Genomic DNA, 22,648 nt, shown 5'->3' with positions numbered 1-22,648 from the left:
TCACAGATGGGCTTTTCTAATCGCTGGAGGGAGCAATACAAAGACTGCAGCTGGATGAGTTCGGAGAAAATTATAGGTGCGGATGAAGAGGGAGGTAGCTTGTTATTAACAGTTGACTAAAGACCATATTGTCATTATACAAATGTTTATTTCTATATATTAAAAGGAGAAAAGGACGAATTTTGCTTTGGCATGAACTTTGCCCTAGCTCTTCCTCAGACTTCCCATTTTACAATGAATGAGTCACCTCACATCTCCTGAGCCTCAGTACTAATACTTACAGAACAGTGGTAATACTGATTGCTAGAAACGTGTTGCAGGGTCAAGTTTTGGGGTTTTTTTTCCCCTGAAGCACATGACTTGTGGCTAATAATGAAGCTAGATATCATATAACTTTCTACTTCAGTAATGACACCTGCTTTTGTTCATACAGGGATAAATCATGGCCCTGTGATTGCTGGTGTGATTGGTGCCCGGAAACCTCAGTATGATATTTGGGGCAACACTGTTAATGTTGCTAGCCGAATGGAGAGTACAGGGGAACTTGGGAAAATCCAGGTAAACATATGAGCCTTGGAATGTCTAAGAAATTATTTCTAATTGGTTATGGATTTTTTTTTTTTAATGTGAATAATCAGAAGAATTTCACAAGAGTTTCTAATTCTTTTCACACAAAGGTCACAGAAGAAACGAGTAAAATACTACAGGAGTTGGGATATTCATGTGAATGTAGGGGACTCATTAATGTAAAAGGCAAGGGAGAACTGAGGACTTACTTTGTTTGCACCGAGACTGCCAAATTCCAAGGTATGGGACTGAACTGAGGCTACGATGAAGTTAATCAAAATAGACTTAGAACTGCCTTCCTTCTGTGAAGACTTAGAATTTCCCTCCTTATGTGAAGGACTTTATTCTAAAAATATATATATATACACACTATTCCTATTTCTTCTACGTCTCAAGACAAGAGAATGATTTTTTTTTTTTTTTTTTTTTTTTTTTTTTGAAGAGAAGTTCTGAAAAGTTCCTAGAAGACACGCAACCACCGGTCTGAAAAAGACTACCTTTTCCTGAAATAATTTGAGGATTTACCTGGAATTGCCATGAAGCATTTTCAGTTAGTTCCTTTCCTTACCTGCACTGTGGGAGTCTTAACAGCTCCAGTAACAACATATGTGGATGCACTGTAGAACTCATTACCACGTTAAAACATTCCACTGCTTCATTCTTTGACATAAACCTGCTTACAGTATTGCATTTGTCACAGACATGTGAGGTGATACTCTGGGCACTGCATATCCTGCTTTTAATGCTAAACAGACTTCACAGCAGAAGATGGCTGACTAATGGAAAGAGGAACGCAAGTAAACTCAAATATATCATGTGATGATTGTGCTGAGCTCCTTTGGGAAAAAAGATTAATTGCACAGTATCAAATCACTTTTTTATTATCTTTGCCTCCTCCATAGTAGTACCTTGTATTACGCAAATATTTTCATGACCAACAGCTGTTCAGAAATACCTTGCATCTAGTTCAGAGTGTTTACATTATATTACATGTTCTCCTTTGTATTTCTGTGCCTCTGTATTTAGTATCTGCATGCACATTTTATACAGTCACATAAGAGAATGTCTTTAAAATTCTGGCTTTAAATTTCAAAACATATACCCAGTCTTGAGGAGCACTGAGCACCTGCAGTTTATCCTGCATGCTTGGTTAGACAGGCTCTGATAACAGCTTGTATCGCTGACACCCAGCAGGAATTCTGCATGGTGACTGCATTCTTGAGGGCACTTGTGGAAGAAAAACTAATCTGTTTTGAATTGTCTGGAAACTGAAGAACAGAACTAATAAGATAGTATTAGAAACAGTAGCAGATAATGTATAAGCAGAACTGCATCTGAGGTGGGTTTTGGGTCTTGTTCTGTTCTTGTTTCTTCAATTTGACTAGCCACTGGCTGGTTTATATACCTTTTAAAGGCAATGCAGTTTATGAAACAAATTGGTTGTGAAGGTTACAAAAGGATGTATGGGAAAAAACGTAATCATCATGGAAATGTTTCAGCAGAGCCTCAATACTGAAAGTATGCGTAGAACATCAGTAAGAAGATCATGGAAACTGACTTGCTGTAAGTTAGTTTAGTTTGTTTAAGCTGTTAATGGCTTTTGCTAATTTCTAAATTAGCATTTTTCTACTTATTGCAATCACTTAATCTGTTTTCTGTTGGTGGAGATGAATAGTGTGTTGTAAGGCTAACATCTTGTGCCCAATTATATGTGTTAACTAAGGATGGATTCCCCCCTCCCCCTGACATACCACATGTAGTAGGACTAAACAGCACAGTGATTAATGCGTTCAACATCTGTTTTGCTAAGCCTTACTCTTCTACAAACAAAGCAGCATTTACTAATATTTCTGGGTTTAGTACTAAACCGTACTGGAAAAGTGTTTAACAAGCAGTCCTATGCATCACTGCTGCTTTCTAATTACTGTGTAATTTCTTTAGAAGATGGAGTGACTATGTTTCAAGACAGGAACAAATCTAAATATTGTCCAGCTGTGGATTAAAAATTGCCTTTGTCAATTTGGTAGGTCAAAACTCTGTTTTTAGTAAGTCTCCAACAGAAAATAGCACATTAGAAAAGCTTAGTTTGAGGTTGTCCGGTTCATGTATGGACTCTGCTGAAGAAGGAAGTTTCATACTTGGCGTCTTGTCAGTGTCAGGTCAGTGTTGTAGTTGAATAAACTTTCAAACAGCTTTTGCTACTCTTGTATGTTGTATATTTGTAGTTAACAGATGCTCAGCAAGCGTTTGTTTTGAGATATTTATTTATTGTTTTATAAGGACCATGCATGTGTCAAAGGCTCCTTTCAGCAGTCTTTGATGTCACGTGTTAGGTAAAGTGACTATTTGCCTCATGAATGTATTTTGAGAAGTGCATTGTGCCTATAGATAGAGCTGGCTCTGAAGTATTTCTGTTCACAGACCTAGTAGAATGTAGATGTAAGTTATCAATGAAAGAAAACTTGCTGTCTGTAACAGCATTTTGAAATGCTTTTGTTTACATTACATTGCCTGTCAGGCTGGTAACTTGCTTGGGCATAACTTCAACTTAACCTCATTTACAGAAGTGGTATAAAGAGCTGTAGCTTTCAAACTGGAAGAAGTAGGGTTTTGTTGCCGTTTTAAAAGGACATTACACACTTGGAGTGCTCACTCAATGTTAGTGTCCTGTGCAAGGCAGATGTGGAGAAGTTAGAAACTGTGTGTAATGAAAAAGGGGTTGTATCTGAGGATGACTTTCTAATTTCTCATCAGAACTGGAACTGTAGAATATGAGAGCTATATTCAACCACAGAAAAAGTTCAATTTAAGAAGCAACTGTATATAAGTAATTGTTTTCAGCAGTCCTTTTGAGAGTGAACTGTGAAATTTAGGATTGAGGAAATAACCTTGTTAGAAAAACCTTCCTTACAGCATTACTGTTTTCTTAAACTGAAAAAATGGCACTGTATCTAATTTGAAGAGCTAATAATGCCTTGAATTAGCAATCTATTTTAAAGAACAAACTTTTGTTTTACCATTAAATAAAAAACTTCCTGAAACTTGTTTGTGTGCTGGTTTTGGCTGGGATAGAGTTAATTTTCTTCCTAGTAGCTGGTGTGGGGCTACGTTTTGGATTGGTGCTGAAAACACTGTTGATAACACAGGGATGTTTTCGTTCCTGCTGAGCAGTGCTCACACAGTCAAGGCCTCTTCTGCTCCTCACCCCACCCCACCAGCGAGGAGGCTGGGGGAGCACAAGAAGCTGGGAGGGGGCACAGCCGGGACAGCTGACCCCAACTGCCCAAAGGGCTATTCCAGACCATATGGCGTCATGCTCAGCATAGAAAGCTGGGGGAAGAAGCAGGAAGGGGGGGATGTTCAGAGTTACGGCATTTGTCTTCCCAAGTAACCATTCCGCGTGCTGGAGCCCTGCTTTCCTGGAGATGGCTGAACTCCTGCTTGCCGATGGGAAGGAGTGAATGCATTCCTTGTTTTGCTTTGCTTGTGTGCGCGGCTTTTGCTTTCCCTATTAAACTGTCTTTATCTCAACCCATGAGTTTTCTCACTTTTACTCTTCTGATTCTCTCCCCATCCCAGTGAGGGGGGAGTGAGCGAGCGGCTGTGTGGGGCTCAGTTGCTGGCTGTGGTTAAACCATGATGGTCTGGTTTTGCAGTTACTTTGATGAAGACTCCCATGAAAAGGAGGCGTATTTCTTATACCCCTATAGAGTTAATGAGATTGTTTTTACTCATAAACTTGATACATTTTTTTTTTAAATTTGTCTACTTGTGTTCAAGAGGTAAAGAATAATTTCAGTACTCAGTTTTCTGTCATCTGTGGCCTTCTACTGCACTGTATGAAAGGTAAGTGATGGGAAAAGAGATGCTATAGAGGGAGCCAATAATGATTTGGCTGCATGGTTGTTGTGCAGCTTGTCTTCTCATGTAGCATGAAAATGACTTAAATATTAATGGAAAAATTCATTCCCTGGAGTAATATTTCAGCTGCAATTACCTAGAACTGTGAAAAAATTCTAGTGGTGACTTTATTAAGACCTATTCTGGGATAGCTACTGGAGAAAAATCCAGGTTGACAGTTCAACCTTTTTGGAATGAATTTTAAGATTGTGAAAGCTTAAAAACAATTAAATAAACACTTCTGCAGCCATTTTTAGAGAGGAGGAAGGAAGGGAGTACAAGGATGACATTTGCCGTAAGACTGGGGGTAGGGGGTGGAAGTCACAATTATGCTTTGCCTTGAAGTTACCTCTTAGTTCAATTCCATGCCACTGCACACGTTAGCGATTGCTCATCAGGTGGAACTGAAACACTGCATGTAATTCCTGTTCGAGGCCAAGGTTATACTGGAACCATGGGATAAACCATGGGAGCAACATTTAAAAATACTGAGGGATGCCTGTGGTAGAACCTATCTTGTAGCACTGTGTGATTGTGAGAAAGTAACTGATGAGCACAGGGAAAAGCTTACTTGTACAAGAGTCACTACCTCTGGATCTACTGCTGCAAAGGTGCTTGAATTCTCCTCTGTGCCTGAAAGCCACGTTGTCAGTCTGCTTGTCTGCAGTTTCGCTGAATAGGGAATTGACTTTTAATGCCAGGAGTTTTCTAACTATGCTCTCCTTTCTGATAAGCAAGCCTAAAACCATTATCCAGATAGTGTTCAATAATACCTCCAGGTAATAAGAATAATTGTCTACACGAGTGTCTCAGAGTTGACTGTACTATATTAACATGGTATCTTTACTTGCTGGCAGCAAGTGGGTTTGTTAGTCTCGCCTCCTTGTCATGATACGTTTCTAAGCTTGCCCTCAAGTTTTAGAATACTATGAGCAGATGGCATTGTTTCTCCAAGAGGAGATTAATCTACATTCAAAGTCTCACAAAGCTGATCTGTTGTAAATTCATCAGGCTACATCAGTTTTATTTAAAAAGTTTATTTCTCTTCCTCATGATCCTAAGAGTTGCACAGTAACTTTAAAAAGGGAAACTTGCGTGTTCAGATACTAATGATTTTTGCCCCAACCAGATTCAGATACAGAGTCCATACGTTGCTTTTAGAAACTTTTGGTTGAGTCCCTGCACCACATATAGGCACATTCTCACTTAACCCTTTGACTTTTCTAGCCACTTAACAATCTAGGAAAACTTAAATGCTGCAGAAGTGCTTTAAAATAATAAGGAATGCAAAAAGAATAATTTAGTGCATTTATGTAGCAGAAGCAACTCTAATACAAACCATTCAATATCAAATGTCATCAGTTCCAAAATTTAATAAACAAAAGCAGTTTGACACACAATATACACATGCTCAGTGGATGCACCTGAAGGAAGTTTATCTGGTTCTTAAACAGAATCAAACAAACAGCTGTAAACTTAACCGAAGCTTCAGACTGTGACTGGCCCGCACTCATTTTCAGGGATGGTGACAGTCTTTTTAGGTTCTTCAAAGTCTGAAAGTTTACAACAAATTCCAGGTCAATTAGGATATAACTTTTAAATGAAAGAAATGCATATGCAATGGAGTACTCCTAGAGTCATTTGCTATTTGTGCAGGTAGTCCCGAGTTAGCTGTATGTTCTGTAATAGTCCAAGAAAATACTACGTTTCAGTTGGTTCTGTTACATAGCCTCTCTTGCACAGTGCTATGAGAAAGAAATTGCTCAAAAACTTTTAAACTGAGATTTCTTGAGCAGTTTCCTTGAAAAGATAAGTAAGTTCCTGAAGTAATCCTGCTCTTTTCATTAAATAACATCTTAACTGAAACTTTTTATAAACCACAGATGGAGGAAATTTGTTGTGTGAATTGCATTTCTTGAAAGGAAATTCTTACCTGCCTTAACAACTGGGGATGAACCCAAGGGGTTCACCGTTTGCGTGCCACAAGGGGGAGATCTGGTTCTGGCACTTAGATTTTTCCACTGACCTGACTCCTTAATCCAGCAAAAACAGTAGTTACTTTTGGCTGGATGAGTTGAGTTGAACTGATGCTGTCAACTCACAAAGCACTACAGCTGGCCACATTAAGCAAAAGGAGTGCACAGCCAAAAGCCTGGAGAAGAAGGAAGCATGATGTCCTCGTTTTAGCAAGTGAGGAATTTTAACTCTTCTCTTGTAACTTCACGCTAAATGGAAAAACCAAAATTGAATGGATTCCTAAGCTTTAAAATTTGTCAGTGCTGTAAGATGAATGGTAAAATAACTACTTTCTGCAGTTGAACCAAACTTCCATACAGCCAAAAGATTAATTTTGGACCGAGACCAAACACAGCAACTTTTCATTAGGAACAGAATTTTAAAAAGGGGAGAAGAACTGAAAGTTGGAAGTAAGTTACTGCAAGTTCTACCACAAGCCAGTTAATGACTTGCAGATGTGGTTTTGTTTTAGTTGAACAGATGCTACAATACATTTTTGTATACTCACCCTCTGTCAAATCTACCCAGCTGTCTTCTGTATCGGGCAGAGGAACTGAAATTCCCATTGCTTTCCGGATTCCATATGTACTAACAATATCACCTGGAGTCACTTGTTGTGCAAGTTCTTTCAGGTTATTGGTTACTCTCTCCGCTAGAAAAGATAAGTGGATGTATTTATAACGCTATATATACACACACAAAATCGCTGAAATGAGCCCTTCACCCTGTAAACAGTTTAATTATTTAAGTACAAATGGAACTATGTTAAATAATGTTTCTGCAACAGAAGAGTTTTGTGGTACTGTGTGCAATCATGCAAGACATACTGGGAACTATAAACGACGTGGCTAAGAAGAACAGGAGGAACGAAATAGCTGCTGACCAAGGCTTGCTGCCATCAAGAAACACTGAAAGTTAAAGAGTAAGCTGATGAAGCTTGGGTCACGCTAATACAGCAGCTGGGGGAGATCTGGTGGCACCCGCATAGCCATTGTGTTAGTAATAGCTGGCTTTCAGGATTCAGCATTCAGTTTTGTACATACACTAGAGAGACTGTTCTTGTTGCTTACAAATGGGCTTTTCCTTCAAGAAGGAAGCTGCATGTACTTAAACGTTTTAAGAAGGTAATATTTGATCTGGTTTAGACTTGGTAATATTTCTCCAGTCATGGGGAATTTATCTTACCACAGTGGGGTGGTTATTTTAGACCACATATTCTGTAGCTGATATTGCACAAGTTAGTTTTACTTGCAAAACAGACACCCTCTGCACACAGTCCTGTCTTAGAAGGTTGCCATTACCACAGGCTCTATAACTGACTAACCTGTGAGACAAGAAGCTTTGCTCAAACAATTAAAGAATGAATGACTGGTATTTATTGGTATAATAAAATAGGCTGATAACTAGCTCAAACCTGGAATACAGCTAGCCTTACAGTTAAGAACTTGGTAACACTTAAGCAACCCCTGTTCAAAGACACTGTAAAAATCATAGAGTTAGAGACATTTGGCTATCATCTGCCCCGTGGCATAAAGCAAGCTCCCGATCAGTTGTAGGGAAATTATTAATAAAGAGGAAATACTTGTAATTACTGCTGAAACCTTTCATCTGGCTTTATGTACAAAAAATTTAATCTTCTAGGCCTAACAGGGCACGTATTCTGCACTATAACTGTTAAACCTTTGCCTTTCCTGGAGTTGATACAAGTTGGGACTTGGTCAATTCTGCAAGAATGATCAGAAAAAGTGTATTTACCCAAGTGCATCTCTCTGTAAGATGGACCCAGAAGACAAATCATGTTAGGGGGTGGTTTTGTACTTAGTCGTTCATTTTGAGCATCCTGAAGTTCTCTCAGAAGCTTTGTTGTTTCATCAAGTTTCCTCTGGAAGACTTCAGCCTCTGTTTAATGAAGAAGAGAAAGTCCTAACTAGTAAGAGAGTATATTTACTTACATTATGATGTAAAATATGGTAAGGCTGACTAGGCAAAGGGATTGAGAGATTGAAACAGATACAGACATATCAGAAGTGCCAGTACCAAGAAAACTCACCCTCAGAATCAAACTCTTCTATAGGCATGCCAAAGTTTGTAACTGCTTTTAGTGCTGTAAGTCTGTCATTATTAGCAGAGTCCAACCTGGCAGCAATATCAATTTCCATAATCTAAAAAAAAAAAAAAAAAAAAAAGGCAGCAAGTAATAATTTCGACAATATTTAGATCAGCCTTGAAACAACAAAATTATTTGGGGAAAATCAGAACACAAAGTTAGTTAAAATTATTCTGCTCTACAAAAAAAGTGAACATACAGAGGGAAAGCTGAAAAGACACCCTGTGAAAATTTTACTGTTCTACAGTTACTCAGTTTACTGTTCTATTTCATACTCAAATAGAAAATGGCATCTGCCAAAAACAGTGGGGGCATGCACAAATGATGTAACAACTCAAGACCAGCATCCCAATTAAAAAAAAAAAAAAAATAAATTCCTTGAGCTCACCTAAAAGAGACTTTATCTAAGGTCTGAGGCCAAAATTCAAAACCAGCCTGGGAACTGGCTGCAGATGAAGGTTTCAGGAGAGCAGCCCTTTCCCTAGAACTACCACTATGCTTTTTCCAATTGAACCAAGTTTGGGTGGAATGATTTGAGAGATATATTGTATGCCTATAGGGACACAAGGTATTTGAGAAGTTTTCTCAAAGATAGCTATGTATCATGAGTTGTTTTACACTTATATTACAAGTTCATGTTAAACCAAATCAGATTAAGATAGGAAAAAAACAACAACAGCTGCCAACCAGAAGATCTAACACGTGGTTAAACAATCACAAACAAAAACATATAAGCATTTTCTTCCAGTTCTCTTGACATACAGTCTCGTTTAAGACTTAACTTTTTTGGAGATTCTTACTCTCCAAATACCTACAAAACAGCACGTCGTTGTCACGATTCACATAGCATATATCTGCAGCTTGTCAAAGTCTCAGTGTAGCTGCACAGGCCTTACAGTTGTAGGCAGTTTTATAGCTGTGGGGTTAGACAGGTTGGTTGGAGTAGTTAATTGATATAGAAAAATTTTACCTTTACATCTTTTATGGCATCACTTCGTTCATGTGGGCCTTCAGCTTCCTCCAATGGCTAGACAAAGGATTTTTAAAGAAGGCATTAAAATTAATCTTTTCTGTATGTTCAAAGTAAAACCTTACAAAATGCAGTATTTTTAAAGTGAGGTGGATATACAATGTCATAATGAGCTTTCTCTGTAAAGCAAGTTACAAAGCAGCTATTTTTTAGAGGGCCTTCTTCAGATATTAATGTTTACTAAGATACATGTTTACAGCACCCATTTTCTTGCTCTTTGCAAAATCCACATGCTTTTCCCCAGTGATGTCACATCAAAGAGTATTTACTGGGGGGCAGGAAGAAAAGGAAGGATGATTATTAGAGGCTGAAATGTATGCTGTTTCTATGCATTACTGTATTTCTCTTAATACAGGCTTCAACCACTACTGTTGCAAGTAAGTCAGTGTCACTACTGGGTACTAGAAAAAAAGCTAAATGAGTAATGCTAAGTGAAGGTCTGAACTGGGGCTAAAGGTTGATCTTTGAGCCAGATCTAGTATTAATTTAGCTAATATTTGACCCAGTAGTAAAAGGCTATGATCTGTTTATTTCAATAGTTTACATTGACGTAAGATTCAAATCAAGACTTTTCATTAATAGGAACTGTCTTGTGCAGATTCTCAACTAATTCTTGGATTGTCAATTAAGTTAAGCTCGTCAAATCAGTCCCTTTGATTCCAGTCATGTTTACCATATACAGGTACTGAAGAATCTAAGTACCTAAGAATTGAAGAGTAGCTGTTTAGTATTTTTACATAGCACATATTTGAGTTTAAAAGCACTGCACCAAGTAAAGGGAAAAACGAGCTACTAATTCTCCTGAACTAAACAGTGGCTGCTAGGAACATGATAAGCTTTTCATGGAAACAAGAAAGCCTGTCCATGATCACCTCATTTCTAAACAACTGCTTATTGATATTTTCTTACTAAATGGAACAGGAGCTAGTGCTAATGGGAGTGGGAGAGTAGACAGAGAAAGAATGTGTAACTCACTCTATCTACAATGTTTTGTTAATTTTCACGTTTCACTAATTAACAAGTCAGAATAAACCCTTTCCAGAAAATCCACCCACTGGAGACAAAGATCAGTCTTCACTTTCAAATTTTACCAATTAAAAGGGAGCCCAGCAATAGGATCAGCATCATCTTTCTCTAGCTTTACAGCTTGTGTGCTAAAACCAAAGACCAGGCAGTTCACAAATCCCCTCTTACCGTTTCCAGTTCTCTGAGAGCTCTAGAATGTCCTCCTTTAGTTAGAACATCAAGCAAACTATCAGCCATTAAGAAAGGATAATCTTGTGATTTCATCAAAAAATCATGAATACTACAAGATCAAAAGACAGTTAAGGTAACTACTTTCATACCAAACATTCAATGGAAAAAAAAGTTACATAAAGTCAAACCAATACGTACAGCATAGAAAACACAAAAAGTAGCACAGCATTTGATCTAAATGGCTTGGTTTTGTTTCATTATCCATGCTTTTTGTAGCTGAGGAACCCACTCAGATTCCTAACAAAATCTGAGAAACTAGGAAAAGTATACTGCCTCAGGCAGCTGCATCAAACTTACAGTGCAAACGTTAAGTGCCTGTGCACTTAAGTATTCCCACATTTCATATGAATTTATACCACTGTGTATGCTATTTTTGAGATTCTCATAAAACAAAAGGACTTTAACTCTGAAGTTTTTATAATCAAGAATATTAAAACCAGTGAGAATTAATTATTATCACTGTAGTAAATAATATGAAAATCAAGGAGTATACACACTACTTAAGAATGAAATTGGGAATCGCTATCTCTGGACTCAGCTCTCCAACTATGACCATAGTAGTTTGGTCAGTATTTGACATTAACAAAGATGCGCCTCACTCAAGGCAGTAATTAAGTTCATTAACATTAAAAAAATCTAGTTTGTATAAACATTTGTACCACTCAACATTCTTCTAGCTTTGAGCATGAGTCCTTCAGAGTTAGCCATAAATATACTTAAATTTTAGACTGTGTGTTCCTATGTATCAGTAGCATCAAAATCCTTCAATCGTGGCTAATTTCACTTTACAGACAAATTTTCTTATTGAAGTATTTGTTTCTTCAAACAAACAAAACCCAGTAGGCTATAAAGACAGTAGTGACATCATTCAACAGCAAAGACATAGCCCACACTGCAGAGAGTTGCACATAACTGCTTCTGTACATGAAAGCTGTAATACGCATCCTAGTTGTCTGATTACCTGAAAGATCCTTGATTAGAGTCTTCCCCATATGTTGAATAGATTAAGTCAGAATCTTCTTTGCTTATGTTGGCAAATGTAGAATCATATGTTGGAGCATAGGAGCTATAGGGTCCATAATTCAAGTATGTCACTAATGAATAACAACAGTAGTAATTATTACCTCTGATATGCATGTATCAGATAAAAATGAGAAGGGGTTGTAAAACAATCCTCAAAAAGAAACTTTTAGGAACATATTTCTTACGGTGAAAACAAACGTTCACAGAATAACATCTGTTCACACTGTAACATCTTTTAGTAACATCTACATCAAATGCATTTTTATTTACAAATGTTTTATTAACAATACTGTATGCCTTAACAGAATACAAAAACTCAGTCTGGCACCGGTAACAGGTTCTCCAGCTCCCCACTACGCTCTTTCAAACCCAGCAAAACACATTTATCTATCTGCTATAGTTCCTCTTCTCAATATAGATGAACATTTTATTAAATATGCCTCCCCTTTTGTAATTATGTGTAAATTATGTAAAAAAAGTGTAAATTAAGCTAGATTTTGTGATGTGCTGTTTAGTTGTGCGACTGATACATGCAATAATGTGCTTTATCATAAAAACCAACAACTTAGTTCCAAATTATTTGTGTGCTAGTAATGAGATCAACGTATTTTGTTTATATGAGGAGGAGGATTTATATTAAAACAAAAAAAACCCCAAAAACCAAATCAGCACTTGCCTGGAGTAACCTTGTTTCTTTTATCTTCTTTGAACCCTTGCAACGTATTAACTCCTGACTGAAGTCTTCCTGCTGTCATACCCAGCTTTACAGGGCAGTAACCTGGTTCTACAATAGGATATATCAAAATACAGAAATAATGAAGGCATAGTTAAGTGACATAGGAAGATGACCAAACTCATTTAATATTTGTAGCCGGAAACTTCAGAATAAACAGGATACAACTCTCAAAGTGTGTTTTCCTCTACAAATGCTTCATACAAAAGACTGTGTGTAGTCTTAAACATGAATCCAGCCCAAGTAAGTGGTAATGCCAGTTAAGTATAGAAGATTTAACCTAAACATTAGGTTTTCAGTATCAGTCTTCCTCCTTCCTGTCCTTCCCTAACAGAGGCTGCATTATTAAAGAGGATCTGATTCTTAACGTGAAAGACCACACTTTATTCTTGCTGACGTTTCCTACTGCACAAGTAGGGGGAAGGGAGAAGACAAGTTTTCAGCCTAGTTTCTGTCTGTTCTAGACCTAGTCAGTTCAGCTCTGTAATGAGCTGGCAGTTAAATAGTCAAGCACCTGCACTCTTTTAGCTAGTGGCACTACAGAGATAGCACTGACATGACAAAATTATTTGGGACCCAGACAGCTCCCAGTGGCCAATTCTGGAACATCTGTGACCTTTTGGGTCAGCAGACACTGCGCTCTGTACATGGACCAGACTTAAGGGGAGTCCAGGAATTAAATGAGCCCAAGCACAGGGTAGGTATTCTCTTCTCCAATGGCAAAAGCTTTCTCTTGCAGCTCCCACAAACAGCTGACGCAAAAAGGAGAAGCAACGGCCACCTAGGGCTCCCTCCAGCTGCTCCTAACAGCTGCCACAATTGGCCTCCATCTACATGCTCCCTCAGCTGCAGCTTTTTAAATCCAGATCTTTATCAGACTGTAAAGAAGCACTAGGTTCTTGGCCAGCATTTGCTGATCTGCCCCAACAAAAAAAAAAAAACAGCAGACCAGTTAGGTGAAAGTGGCTTGTTACCTGAACCATGCCAACCTACCTCCAGCAGTAAGGTCAACCGGATTAAGAAGGCCCAGAGTTGTTGTACCATCTGGTTTTCTTCTTTCAAATTCACACTGAAATAAGACCAGACTATTTTAATTTACATAATAGTTGAAATTCATGGTGCTTAAACTAATAAAAACATCTAATGAAACTGTCCTACCCATAAGAATCAGAAAGGGATTTAGAAAGATCAGTCATACTCGGAAGCGGGTGCTGCTCTAACTTCTTTATTTTCACTAGGTAACTTTATTATTGGTATAGGCACAAGGAATTAAGAAATTATGATTAATATTAATGTTTCTGCATAGGCTAAGAGATAAAATATGTCATTCATGTAGAAAATTAAATGGGCCCAGTATTACCAAACTGGGTTCCTTCTCCTGTAACATTAATAACCTTTGATCAGATATGTGGCTGTTTCAGAACTACGGGTCTTTTTTGCAGGTCAGATTTGAGATATTTTCTTGAGGTTCCTACTATTCATCCTTTTCTACTACTTGAAAATTTCTTAAAGTTTAAGCTGAACTTGCTCTGCTGATGAAATTCAGCATGCATTCAACTGATATGCCTTTTTTTTCAACCTAACAATGTTACACAGATGATCAGTCCATGTGTAAAATGGTGTAAAGTGTAGTAAAAGCATACCTTGAGTTTCAACTGACATAAGATGCTAAGTAAGCCTGGTTTATGAAAAAGTGAAAGGAGTTACCAAATACACAAAGATTTACCTGGCTGTTTGCAAGTCGTCTTGTTAACTTTCCTCCAGATTCTCTAACAATACGATCAATCTGCTCTTGTTCCCTTTCCAAGCTATTGTTTCGTAATTTGTCTTCAAGTAGATCTTTGTCCTTCCTGTGAATCAAACCCACACAGCTTAGTTACTAGCTTTAACAGATAGATTTAACAGACACCAATCGGCTAAATATTGTGAAAGGATACAGTGAAGAAATTATTTTTGCCAACTATGCAAACTGTTTTTATAGACAAAACAACTAACAAAAAAAAGCCATTTAATATGACTGTGTTTAATAGAGCTGGAGAAAATATGTGACAAAGATTTATATCAGCAAATGCTTTTTTATGTTAGTAACTGTAAAGGTCTCTCTGTTTAGCTTACTTCAGCCATACCGATGTCCTAGTTTAGCATGTTGCCAGATTTTATGTCATCGCTCCCACAAAACTAACAAGGATATTTTTGGTTAAATAAAATATTAGATACTCTGAATTTTAGTATCTGTATTTTCAAATCTGTGAAAATAAAGTCACTAGTATTTCAGAACATTGAAAGGTATATTTGTAGATATTAAAAGATATTTCAGGAAGTATAGGTTCTGTAGCTATGCATTTACAAGTTTCAAATACAACTACTATGCAAAAAAAAAAAAAAAAAGGTACTTGAAATTGGCTATATAGTTATTTGTACCAAAATGTTTAAAAGGTCATGTTTGCAAGCTTTCTCCAAAACTACTACTTATGCGACATAGACACTAAAATAGAAAATAATTGAGGGAATGGAGTTGATGAGCAGTACAGGGTTACCTACATAAAAAATGATGGTATCATAAGATTCTAAACTTATTTATTTTTGGAATATGAGGATGCTTTATATAAATGTTGCTCCCTTGAGATGAAGAAGTCTTAGTGTATATGCCGTACCAGAAGGAGAGAAACTCACATCCACTGGTCCCTAAAAGTCATCTTGTTTCAGTAGCATTTAAGAGGTGTATGCTATAATTGTTACTGAGATAATACTTCACTTTTTGTGTTCTTTGCTAGGTGTTTTGAATGCTTTGGTGTCACCATCCACCGGTTCTCCTTTGTCTTTCCCAGGACCATTTTCATCTTCCCCAGTTTGCTGTGGTTCCATCTTGTCCTTCTGCTTCCTTGTCTTCTGCAGGTCAGCCATGAATTCTATACTTTGTTTCAGGCTCTGAATTCTCTCCTAAAACACACCAGAATCCTTTTATTTGCCGCTTCAGTGAATCTTTTCCTAACCTCTACCCATAGAGGATGATTATATTTCAGTTCTTTCTTTCTTATACCAGCAAGTATAAAGGCAGTTTAGAAAATGAAATACTAAATGCAAATATTTCTTCAATAACTGATCTGGTAGCAGTACTAAAGCATGAGCCTTAAAACAATGTACTATTTAAAATCTAATATGCAAGCATTTGACAAATATTAAGCAAGTTTTAATTAATTTTCATGAGATCCCTGTAAGAAAAGTGGACTGAAAGAGGGGTCAAAAAGGAAGAAGCATATTTTTTAATATTTTGGGTTGTATTTTCTATTACCTGGCTAAGTATCTTCATCCCAGAGTGCAGCAGTTTTTTTGCAGCTTTGTAGTAAATGGTGTCTGGTTTGTTGTAAATCATTGCATTAGTACACATCAGTTTGAAGTTATCCTGTACAGACATTAAAAATTTTGGAATTAAAGTTAAAGCCTTACAGTATACTGTATTAAAATCCTTGTTGCAAATGCAGTGTCTTCAGCTTTAGGGAAAAAGAACTTCAAAGAACACTTTTAATTAATGAATTTAAGAAATCTATTTAATTAAAAATTTGAACAGAAATAAGTATGTAAACTAGCTGCAAGTCTCAAAACTAGCACACCAATAAACACCCTGAAAGTATTCTTAAGTGTTCAGTATCCTTTGTAGTTTTTAAAGTTTTAATGGAAGTCCTCTTTGCTAAAATTACCCACTTGCCTGACCAATTAGCAGTCATTAAAAGAAAAACAAAGCAAAGCAACATAAAAAAAGACAATAAAGCTAACTTTAAAAACGGAAAAGCTACAATTCAAAGCTACGTCATTATAAGGACTATGCCAAAGTTTCAGTTACAACGAAGAAAAGAAATGTATGCTTGTGAGAATGTCATTTCTTGAATGACTGAGCTAGAAACTTCACTTCTATACTCACTGCAGAGCCTCTACAGGTAGGTATGTTTTATCACATTCTCAGCTATTTACAAAGACAAAAAGTTAAAATGAAAAAGTAACCTGAAACAGCTGAAACAACAGGGAATATTCCTCTTAGGTTTTGGAGCTCTAAAGAATAATGTGCAAGAAAATACAACCAATACTATTAACTAACATCCGCCTAAGTTCAACTGCTAATTACACACAAATTACACTTCTCAGGTTCTCAGTAAAGACCCAGTAAAGAACTAGAGAATATTTCTGCTGAAGAAAACAGAACAAAACAGCCCCCCCCCCCCCCCCCCTTTTAAAAGCTTTAGGGGCCTTCAAAACAGGGGCCCTCGAATCCACTAGACACACTACAGCACAGGGTTAAGCGGTTGCTGCCAATGGACTGGGCTCATCTTGCCTTCACTAGTTGTGGACCTACATGACTAGATAAGTCTGGCTAGCACAAAGGTGACAGGACGCAAGTGATGAAGTAGTAACAGACAGGCAAAGCCAATAAATTGACCAGACTCCTTGTTTTTTAAGAGGCAATACATTAAAAAAAAAAAAAAGAGCAGTCTGACAGAAATGCTAACATTTTCATTCTTAAGTAAAGATCTAAAATGACACACTGAAGGACAACTGACAGGTTCTATTTAATCCTGCAGAAACCCTGAAACCATCCACATCTTTTTGAGATGCATATTTACAAACCAGAAATGTTTTCTCCTTCACTTCCAGAACTTATTTGCTCACAAAAATTCAACATGAAACATTTTTTCAGGCAGAAGTACTGGTTCTTTTGGCATCTTCATATGCTCATAAAATACTACAGTTCAAGTCAATTGAGCATAATACACCCCTGTAATAAAAATAAAATTTACAGAATTACCTTTAATTCTTCTATGGACTGGTACCCATTGTTCTTGATCTTCTCTTTCATGGTACTAAAATCCATCGGGTTTTTAATGATCATGGAATAGCCAGGGGCAATAAAGTCAGTCACAGGAAATGAAAAGAAAGAACTTGGATCTTTTCTGTTAAGAAATGAAAAGACAGTTTTTTATGTTTCAACTTCTAACAAAGAACATATTGAGCTTGGAATTAAATAGAAAGGAAAAGACTAAGCTGAAAAGGAATCAAAAACATAAAGCTAGAAATGGCTTGTGTCAGCATAATCTTTCACTTTTAAAGGTTGAAAAGATCCCATGTGCAAACCCATACACCACAAAAGTGCTACAAACATATCTTAGAAGTTAGTTCTACATTTTGGTAACTACCTGTGTTCCCAAGAAGATTAAAAAAAACACCCACTCTTTTTTTTAGGTTTTGACTTTTTGAAAAGTGGTTTTATAATAATTGAGTCACTGAAAAATAAAGGGAACAAGTGTCATGAGAATGTATACTTGTCATTCATTGCTTACTCTGAAATTAACAGAAGGGAAAGCTTGTTGCTAAAAGTTGTGATAGAATGTGTGTATTTATGATTATGTTAATTTTCAGGTTAGGTAACATTAATAGTTTTTTACGTTAAAATTTCCTAAGACTTTCGGCGATCTCTGACATACACTAATGTTCCTGGGTGCTTCTAATAGCATTAAAATCAAATACAGTTGGTTGGTATTTTCTCCTTAGGATCAGGCTTAGTTGATAATCTGGCAAGAATCTCTGCTCCAGATCCAGTTTTTTTGCTTTTCACTAAACTGTAGCTTGAGACAGACCTCCTATGCCAGTGTTGATACTACAAGCCCTGGTGAAACCCTTGCCATTTCAGGCCTTTTTCCTGAGGCTTACTTATGACTTACAGATTTCTAGTCCAAGTTGCTACAGAACAGTGAAAAGCATTTTGCTATACGTACTGCAGAAGCACACAGCGCAGATACTCTGCAACACCTGTGGAACACTTGCACAATAGCTTCCAACTGACAGACAGGATTCAAAACCAAAAGTGGCTGCTTTCTGTATGCATGGAAAGGTAGACAAAACAAACACACGCACTTTTTGATGGTTGGTAGTTTCTTGGAACTGACACCAAGGTCTGGAAAATTTAAGGTTAAGAGAAAACTCGGGAACAAAGTTTCAAGCTTAATCTGGTGAGACAAGTAAAGGGAAAGATCTTTTAACCACTCCTGTATAAGACATACAGATATTCTTAAGGTCAAGAAAGAATATCTGAAACCACAGACTACTTGAAAGAACTGCAAACTCTGCAAATCTGATTGTTTTCATCAAAAGACATTTGGTTAATAAGACAGTAAGAGAACATGGTTTAAGTTTTCAAGTGCATACTTCCTTTTTATAGTAAATGATGCTAAAAATAGGAGAATTCAAGGTAAAAGAAGTTTTGGCAAATTCATTCCAAATCCTTGTGCCTCTCTGAAAAAAGGTTCTTAAAAAGAAAGCATCACATTATTGGAAAATTGTCCTATTTTTGAAAGTTTTTTAGAAGTACTTTAAACTCGCAGCTGGAGGTGTTTACAAGAAGCCTAAGCTGAGGGGAAGTTTTAAGCATGCATTCTTAAACTAGTACTTAAATTCCTAAAATAGTCCTCTTAGCAATATATTTAGCAATAATATTTTCACTCAGCTTTTTATATGCCTCTTCTCTTAATGTATGTTATTTTCATTTCATAGCTCTGAAAGTCTGTAGCACAGACATTTACCTCTGCAGCTGTCTCATGAGTTGATTCAGAGCTTCCTGAAGTGGTGTCTGCTCCACCTCTAGATCAAAAAGAAGCAGGGGGAGAAAGGGTGAGACAGAACTGGCTGCAACAGGTACTAAACTCCCAAGATATTAGAAATCAACTACACAAAACTGATGCAACTTGAGAATTCATCATAAATGAAAAGAATACAATGGCAAAACCCACAACATATATAGGGGATCTACTTTTCTCATTGGCTTTACTTAACATTCTGCTTACTCTGACACAGGTACCAGCTACCATTCTGCAAAAGAAGTATACAGTAAAATAATTTCAAATTTTTGTATGGGATGCAGAAAAACACCAAGATGGAAAAAAATGTCAAGTCACTTGCTGTACCAGTAATATAAATACTGGAACATATAAATAAAATAACATACTGGAACAATAAAATGTAAGTCAATTAAAGAAAACTGGAATTAGCAAAAGAAATGTCTTTTTTTTCCCCTACCTTCCTGTTTTGATAAAGTACTTGTCAATGGTTTCTCTGGTGGCAATTCCAATCGGATGGGGGTCTGACATTTCATTTCCTGTTCTCCCTCACTGTCTGCGTGGTCTCGATCTCGTTTCTTTTTATCCTCCTAGAAAGAGAAAGATTGTTATAGAAACTTAGAGAAGCTACAAAATCAGCATTATCTCTGGATTTTTCAAAACAACCTCGCATAGTTTAAAAAAAAATAGTAATAGTGTGTAAGTCTTTAAAAACCTTGTATTCTTTATGTACTGTCTCCCTCTGCTGGACAATAAAGTAATTCAGCTATACAATGCTATGTATCACAGAATTCTTTTTTAAAAAACGTGACAGATAGCCACTTATAGCATGACAGGAACGACTCTGCACTATTCTCTGCACAGAGGCTTGTCTCCAGTGAAGCCCCTAAGATGATTTTTGACGGTTTTAGAAAAACTAGTAAGAAATAGTCAGGAAATTTAAAATTAGAGGTAACCATAATGCTTCAAATAAATGTGTTACAATTAATTATCACATTAAGAACCCCGAGAGGGAAATACATTTTTTTCTTTTAATTAAGAACTTGTAAAGCCTTCATTCTGTTTTATATAAATGGATTTATTTAGACACAGAATTTTTTCCCCCTCTCTAATTTTCTGTGCTCTTATACTCTCCAGTATTTTTTGAAAGATGAGAAATTTCAGATGACTCCACTCATCTTTTTCTAAAAAAAGTACCCCGAGAAAAGGAATTAGCAAAACTAATATGCTGAGTTTGAATGTATTCCAATTTAAGGATACAAGTTACAGTCATACCTGCTCACCTTTTGATGTGAAGACTAGAGAAAGCTGAAGCATTTTTTTTTTCCTAGAATGCACTAGCATCAATACGTACCTTCACTTTTCTCTTTCTTTTCTCCTTTTCTTCTCCAGGAACTTGCTTTTCTCCTTTCTTTCTCTTTTTCCTTTTTCTGTCCTTGTGTTTTTCATGTTCAGATTTGTCTTCATATAGGCTGGAATCAAGTCCTGCGTTTCCAGTAGAGAGTTCAGCAACTTCACTTCCTCCAACTTTCAGCACCAGCTTCAGTGGCTTTTCTACGTATTCTTAAAACGGCAGAGAAATAAGCCGTGTGAGTACCGCAGAAAACATACTCTCATACTCAGCCTGAATAGCACCGCACAAGCCCTCCGCTGCCTCGGAGTCCTTTTAAAGGCTGTCACTAAGCCAGACCTCATTTTCTTTACAGACGCTGCACCTGATGCTGCTTCTCCCCCGAACAGCAGCACAGCCGCTGGGCCGAGCCCCGACGACTACCCGCAGCCTCCCTGCCCCGGGCTCACCGGCGGCGCGAAGGCCGCTCTCCCCACCCCCGTTCCCCACACGGCCTCAGCTTCGCCCCTAAGTTTTCAAACCGCATCGGCGGGTGGGCCTGGCCGGGTCGCGCTGCCCCCGCGGCGGGGCAGGCGGCAGTGAGGGCCGAGGGCCCGCACCCACTTTGGGGCCTTCCTCCCCGGCGGCCCCCTGCTCACCCACCCTCGTAGGGGTGCTTGTCCGACTTGTGCTTCTTGTGCTTCTTCCCCATGGCGGCGGCGGCGGCGGCGGCGGCCCGCCCGGGTAGGCCGCGCCGTTGTCGCGGAGACCGCCCCGCCGACGAGCGGCGCCGCGCGCACCCGGGAGGAAGGAGAACGCGGCGAGAGGAGGGCAGGCGCGGCCGCGCAGCGCCCCCTGGCGGCCTGGAGGTACGGCGAGAGGCGCTGCAGCCGGCGCAGGCGCAGAAGGGGCGGTCGCCGGCAGCAGTTGTTTGGCTTGGCGAGGCCGCGCCGGTGAGCGGGGAGGTTAGGCGGTGTTCTGTGGTGAGCAGGCTCCTCAGCCGGGCGCGGCCTTGTTCAGCCCGCGGGGAGGTGCTGGCTGGCCGGCCCAGCCCCGTTCCTCGGGCAGCGTTGCCTCTCCAGAGCCCTCGCAGGCTCCCGCGCCCTCTCCCCTCACAGCCCGTCGCGGCCCCTCTCTCCTCACGTGGCCGCCAGTGAGCCCCCTCCTGCTCCCTTGGAGATGCGCCTTGCTCCAGTGCCTGCAGCCCTGTCCCTCTTGTCCCCCACCCTTGGGTCCCCGCGGCAGCGCACCGTTTCAGTGGCTTTGGCAGGGTTCAGCCTAAATACTCCAGTGTTCACACTAGCCTGTGCTGCAGCATCTCCCCTGCCATGGCTGTAGTGCCAGGGAGCAAGTGTGATACTAGCAAAAGGGGTGCTGGGGAAGCCTGCGTTCCTGAAAATGTAGTTTACGTTGCACCTGACTAGACAGAAAGAGGCCTGCAAGGGTTGCCCACTTCCTGGCTGTGGCGCAGAGCTGTGACCTGGCTGCAGCTGCCTGGTCAGGCATGCCAGGTAGAGCTCCAGCTTGCAGCAGACCCTCAATCTGGGATAAAGGCCACTAGCAGCGGCCCACTAGTCCCAGAAGTTTGAGAACCTGTGCCCAAATGTGTACCGGTGAGAAGAGCAGAGGCTGTATATGCCTGAGGAAGGGTAGAGAGTTTGCAGGGGTATGCTGAGGTCTGTACTGATGAAAGGGTAGCAATCATTGTTGTGCCTGTCTGGCACAGGCTAGCACAGGCGCAGCCTTAGAGGTTGACTGCCTAAACTTGCTCGCCAGTCTTGAAAGCAAATCCTTTATAGTCAGGTTATAAATTTAAGGATAATATATATGTATTGTCCATTACAGGTTAAAAATAACTTAGATATTAGGACCTCCTAGAAATGGTGGAAGTTAACACATTTGCCTTGTCTTCCCAAACCAGGCAAATGGTTTTCAAAATTAAATATAACACTGATTATATAGTCTTTCAAAGTTAATAGTGTATTTGCTCATATTGCTTAGACTGCAGTCATTGCTGTGTCAACAACACTCTGTAGGTATTGTTTTGTGCTAACACCTATTCTGTAATGCGTCTTGAAATTTC

General features: G+C 38.7%; 2 protein-coding genes across 5 annotated transcripts in view; one reads left to right on the top strand and one right to left on the bottom strand.

Moving 5' to 3' along the window:
- The window catches only part of ADCY7 (adenylate cyclase 7), a 68,203-nt gene extending 64,601 nt beyond the window's left edge, over nucleotides 1-3,602 (top strand). For all 4 annotated transcript variants that reach the window (XM_075510650.1, XM_075510646.1, XM_075510647.1 and 1 more), the window contains 2 exons: nucleotides 434-558; nucleotides 678-3,602. In XM_075510650.1, coding sequence (XP_075366765.1) covers nucleotides 434-558; nucleotides 678-824 — 272 coding nt within the window. In that variant the 3' untranslated portion in view covers nucleotides 825-3,602. The remainder of the gene's footprint in view (nucleotides 1-433; nucleotides 559-677) is intronic.
- Nucleotides 3,603-5,761: 2,159 nt separating this feature from the next.
- Nucleotides 5,762-21,400, bottom strand: BRD7 (bromodomain containing 7). Its single transcript, XM_075510651.1, has 17 exons — nucleotides 21,229-21,400; nucleotides 20,590-20,798; nucleotides 19,696-19,825; nucleotides 19,203-19,260; nucleotides 17,432-17,576; nucleotides 15,926-16,036; nucleotides 15,389-15,573; nucleotides 14,360-14,483; nucleotides 13,627-13,702; nucleotides 12,577-12,684; nucleotides 11,839-11,971; nucleotides 10,815-10,926; nucleotides 9,561-9,617; nucleotides 8,534-8,645; nucleotides 8,239-8,382; nucleotides 6,992-7,135; nucleotides 5,762-6,020 (listed from the first exon to the last, which is right to left on the bottom strand). The coding sequence occupies exons 1-17, from the start codon at nucleotides 21,275-21,277 to the stop codon at nucleotides 5,956-5,958; spliced, it is 1,962 nt and encodes a 653-aa protein (XP_075366766.1). The 5' UTR covers nucleotides 21,278-21,400; the 3' UTR covers nucleotides 5,762-5,955.
- Nucleotides 21,401-22,648: the final 1,248 nt, after the last annotated feature.

The sequence above is a fragment of the Mycteria americana genome, chromosome 8 (assembly GCF_035582795.1).
Source record: "Mycteria americana isolate JAX WOST 10 ecotype Jacksonville Zoo and Gardens chromosome 8, USCA_MyAme_1.0, whole genome shotgun sequence".
Taxonomy (NCBI): domain Eukaryota; kingdom Metazoa; phylum Chordata; class Aves; order Ciconiiformes; family Ciconiidae; genus Mycteria; species Mycteria americana.
This window is presented reverse-complemented; position numbering and strand designations above follow the sequence as displayed.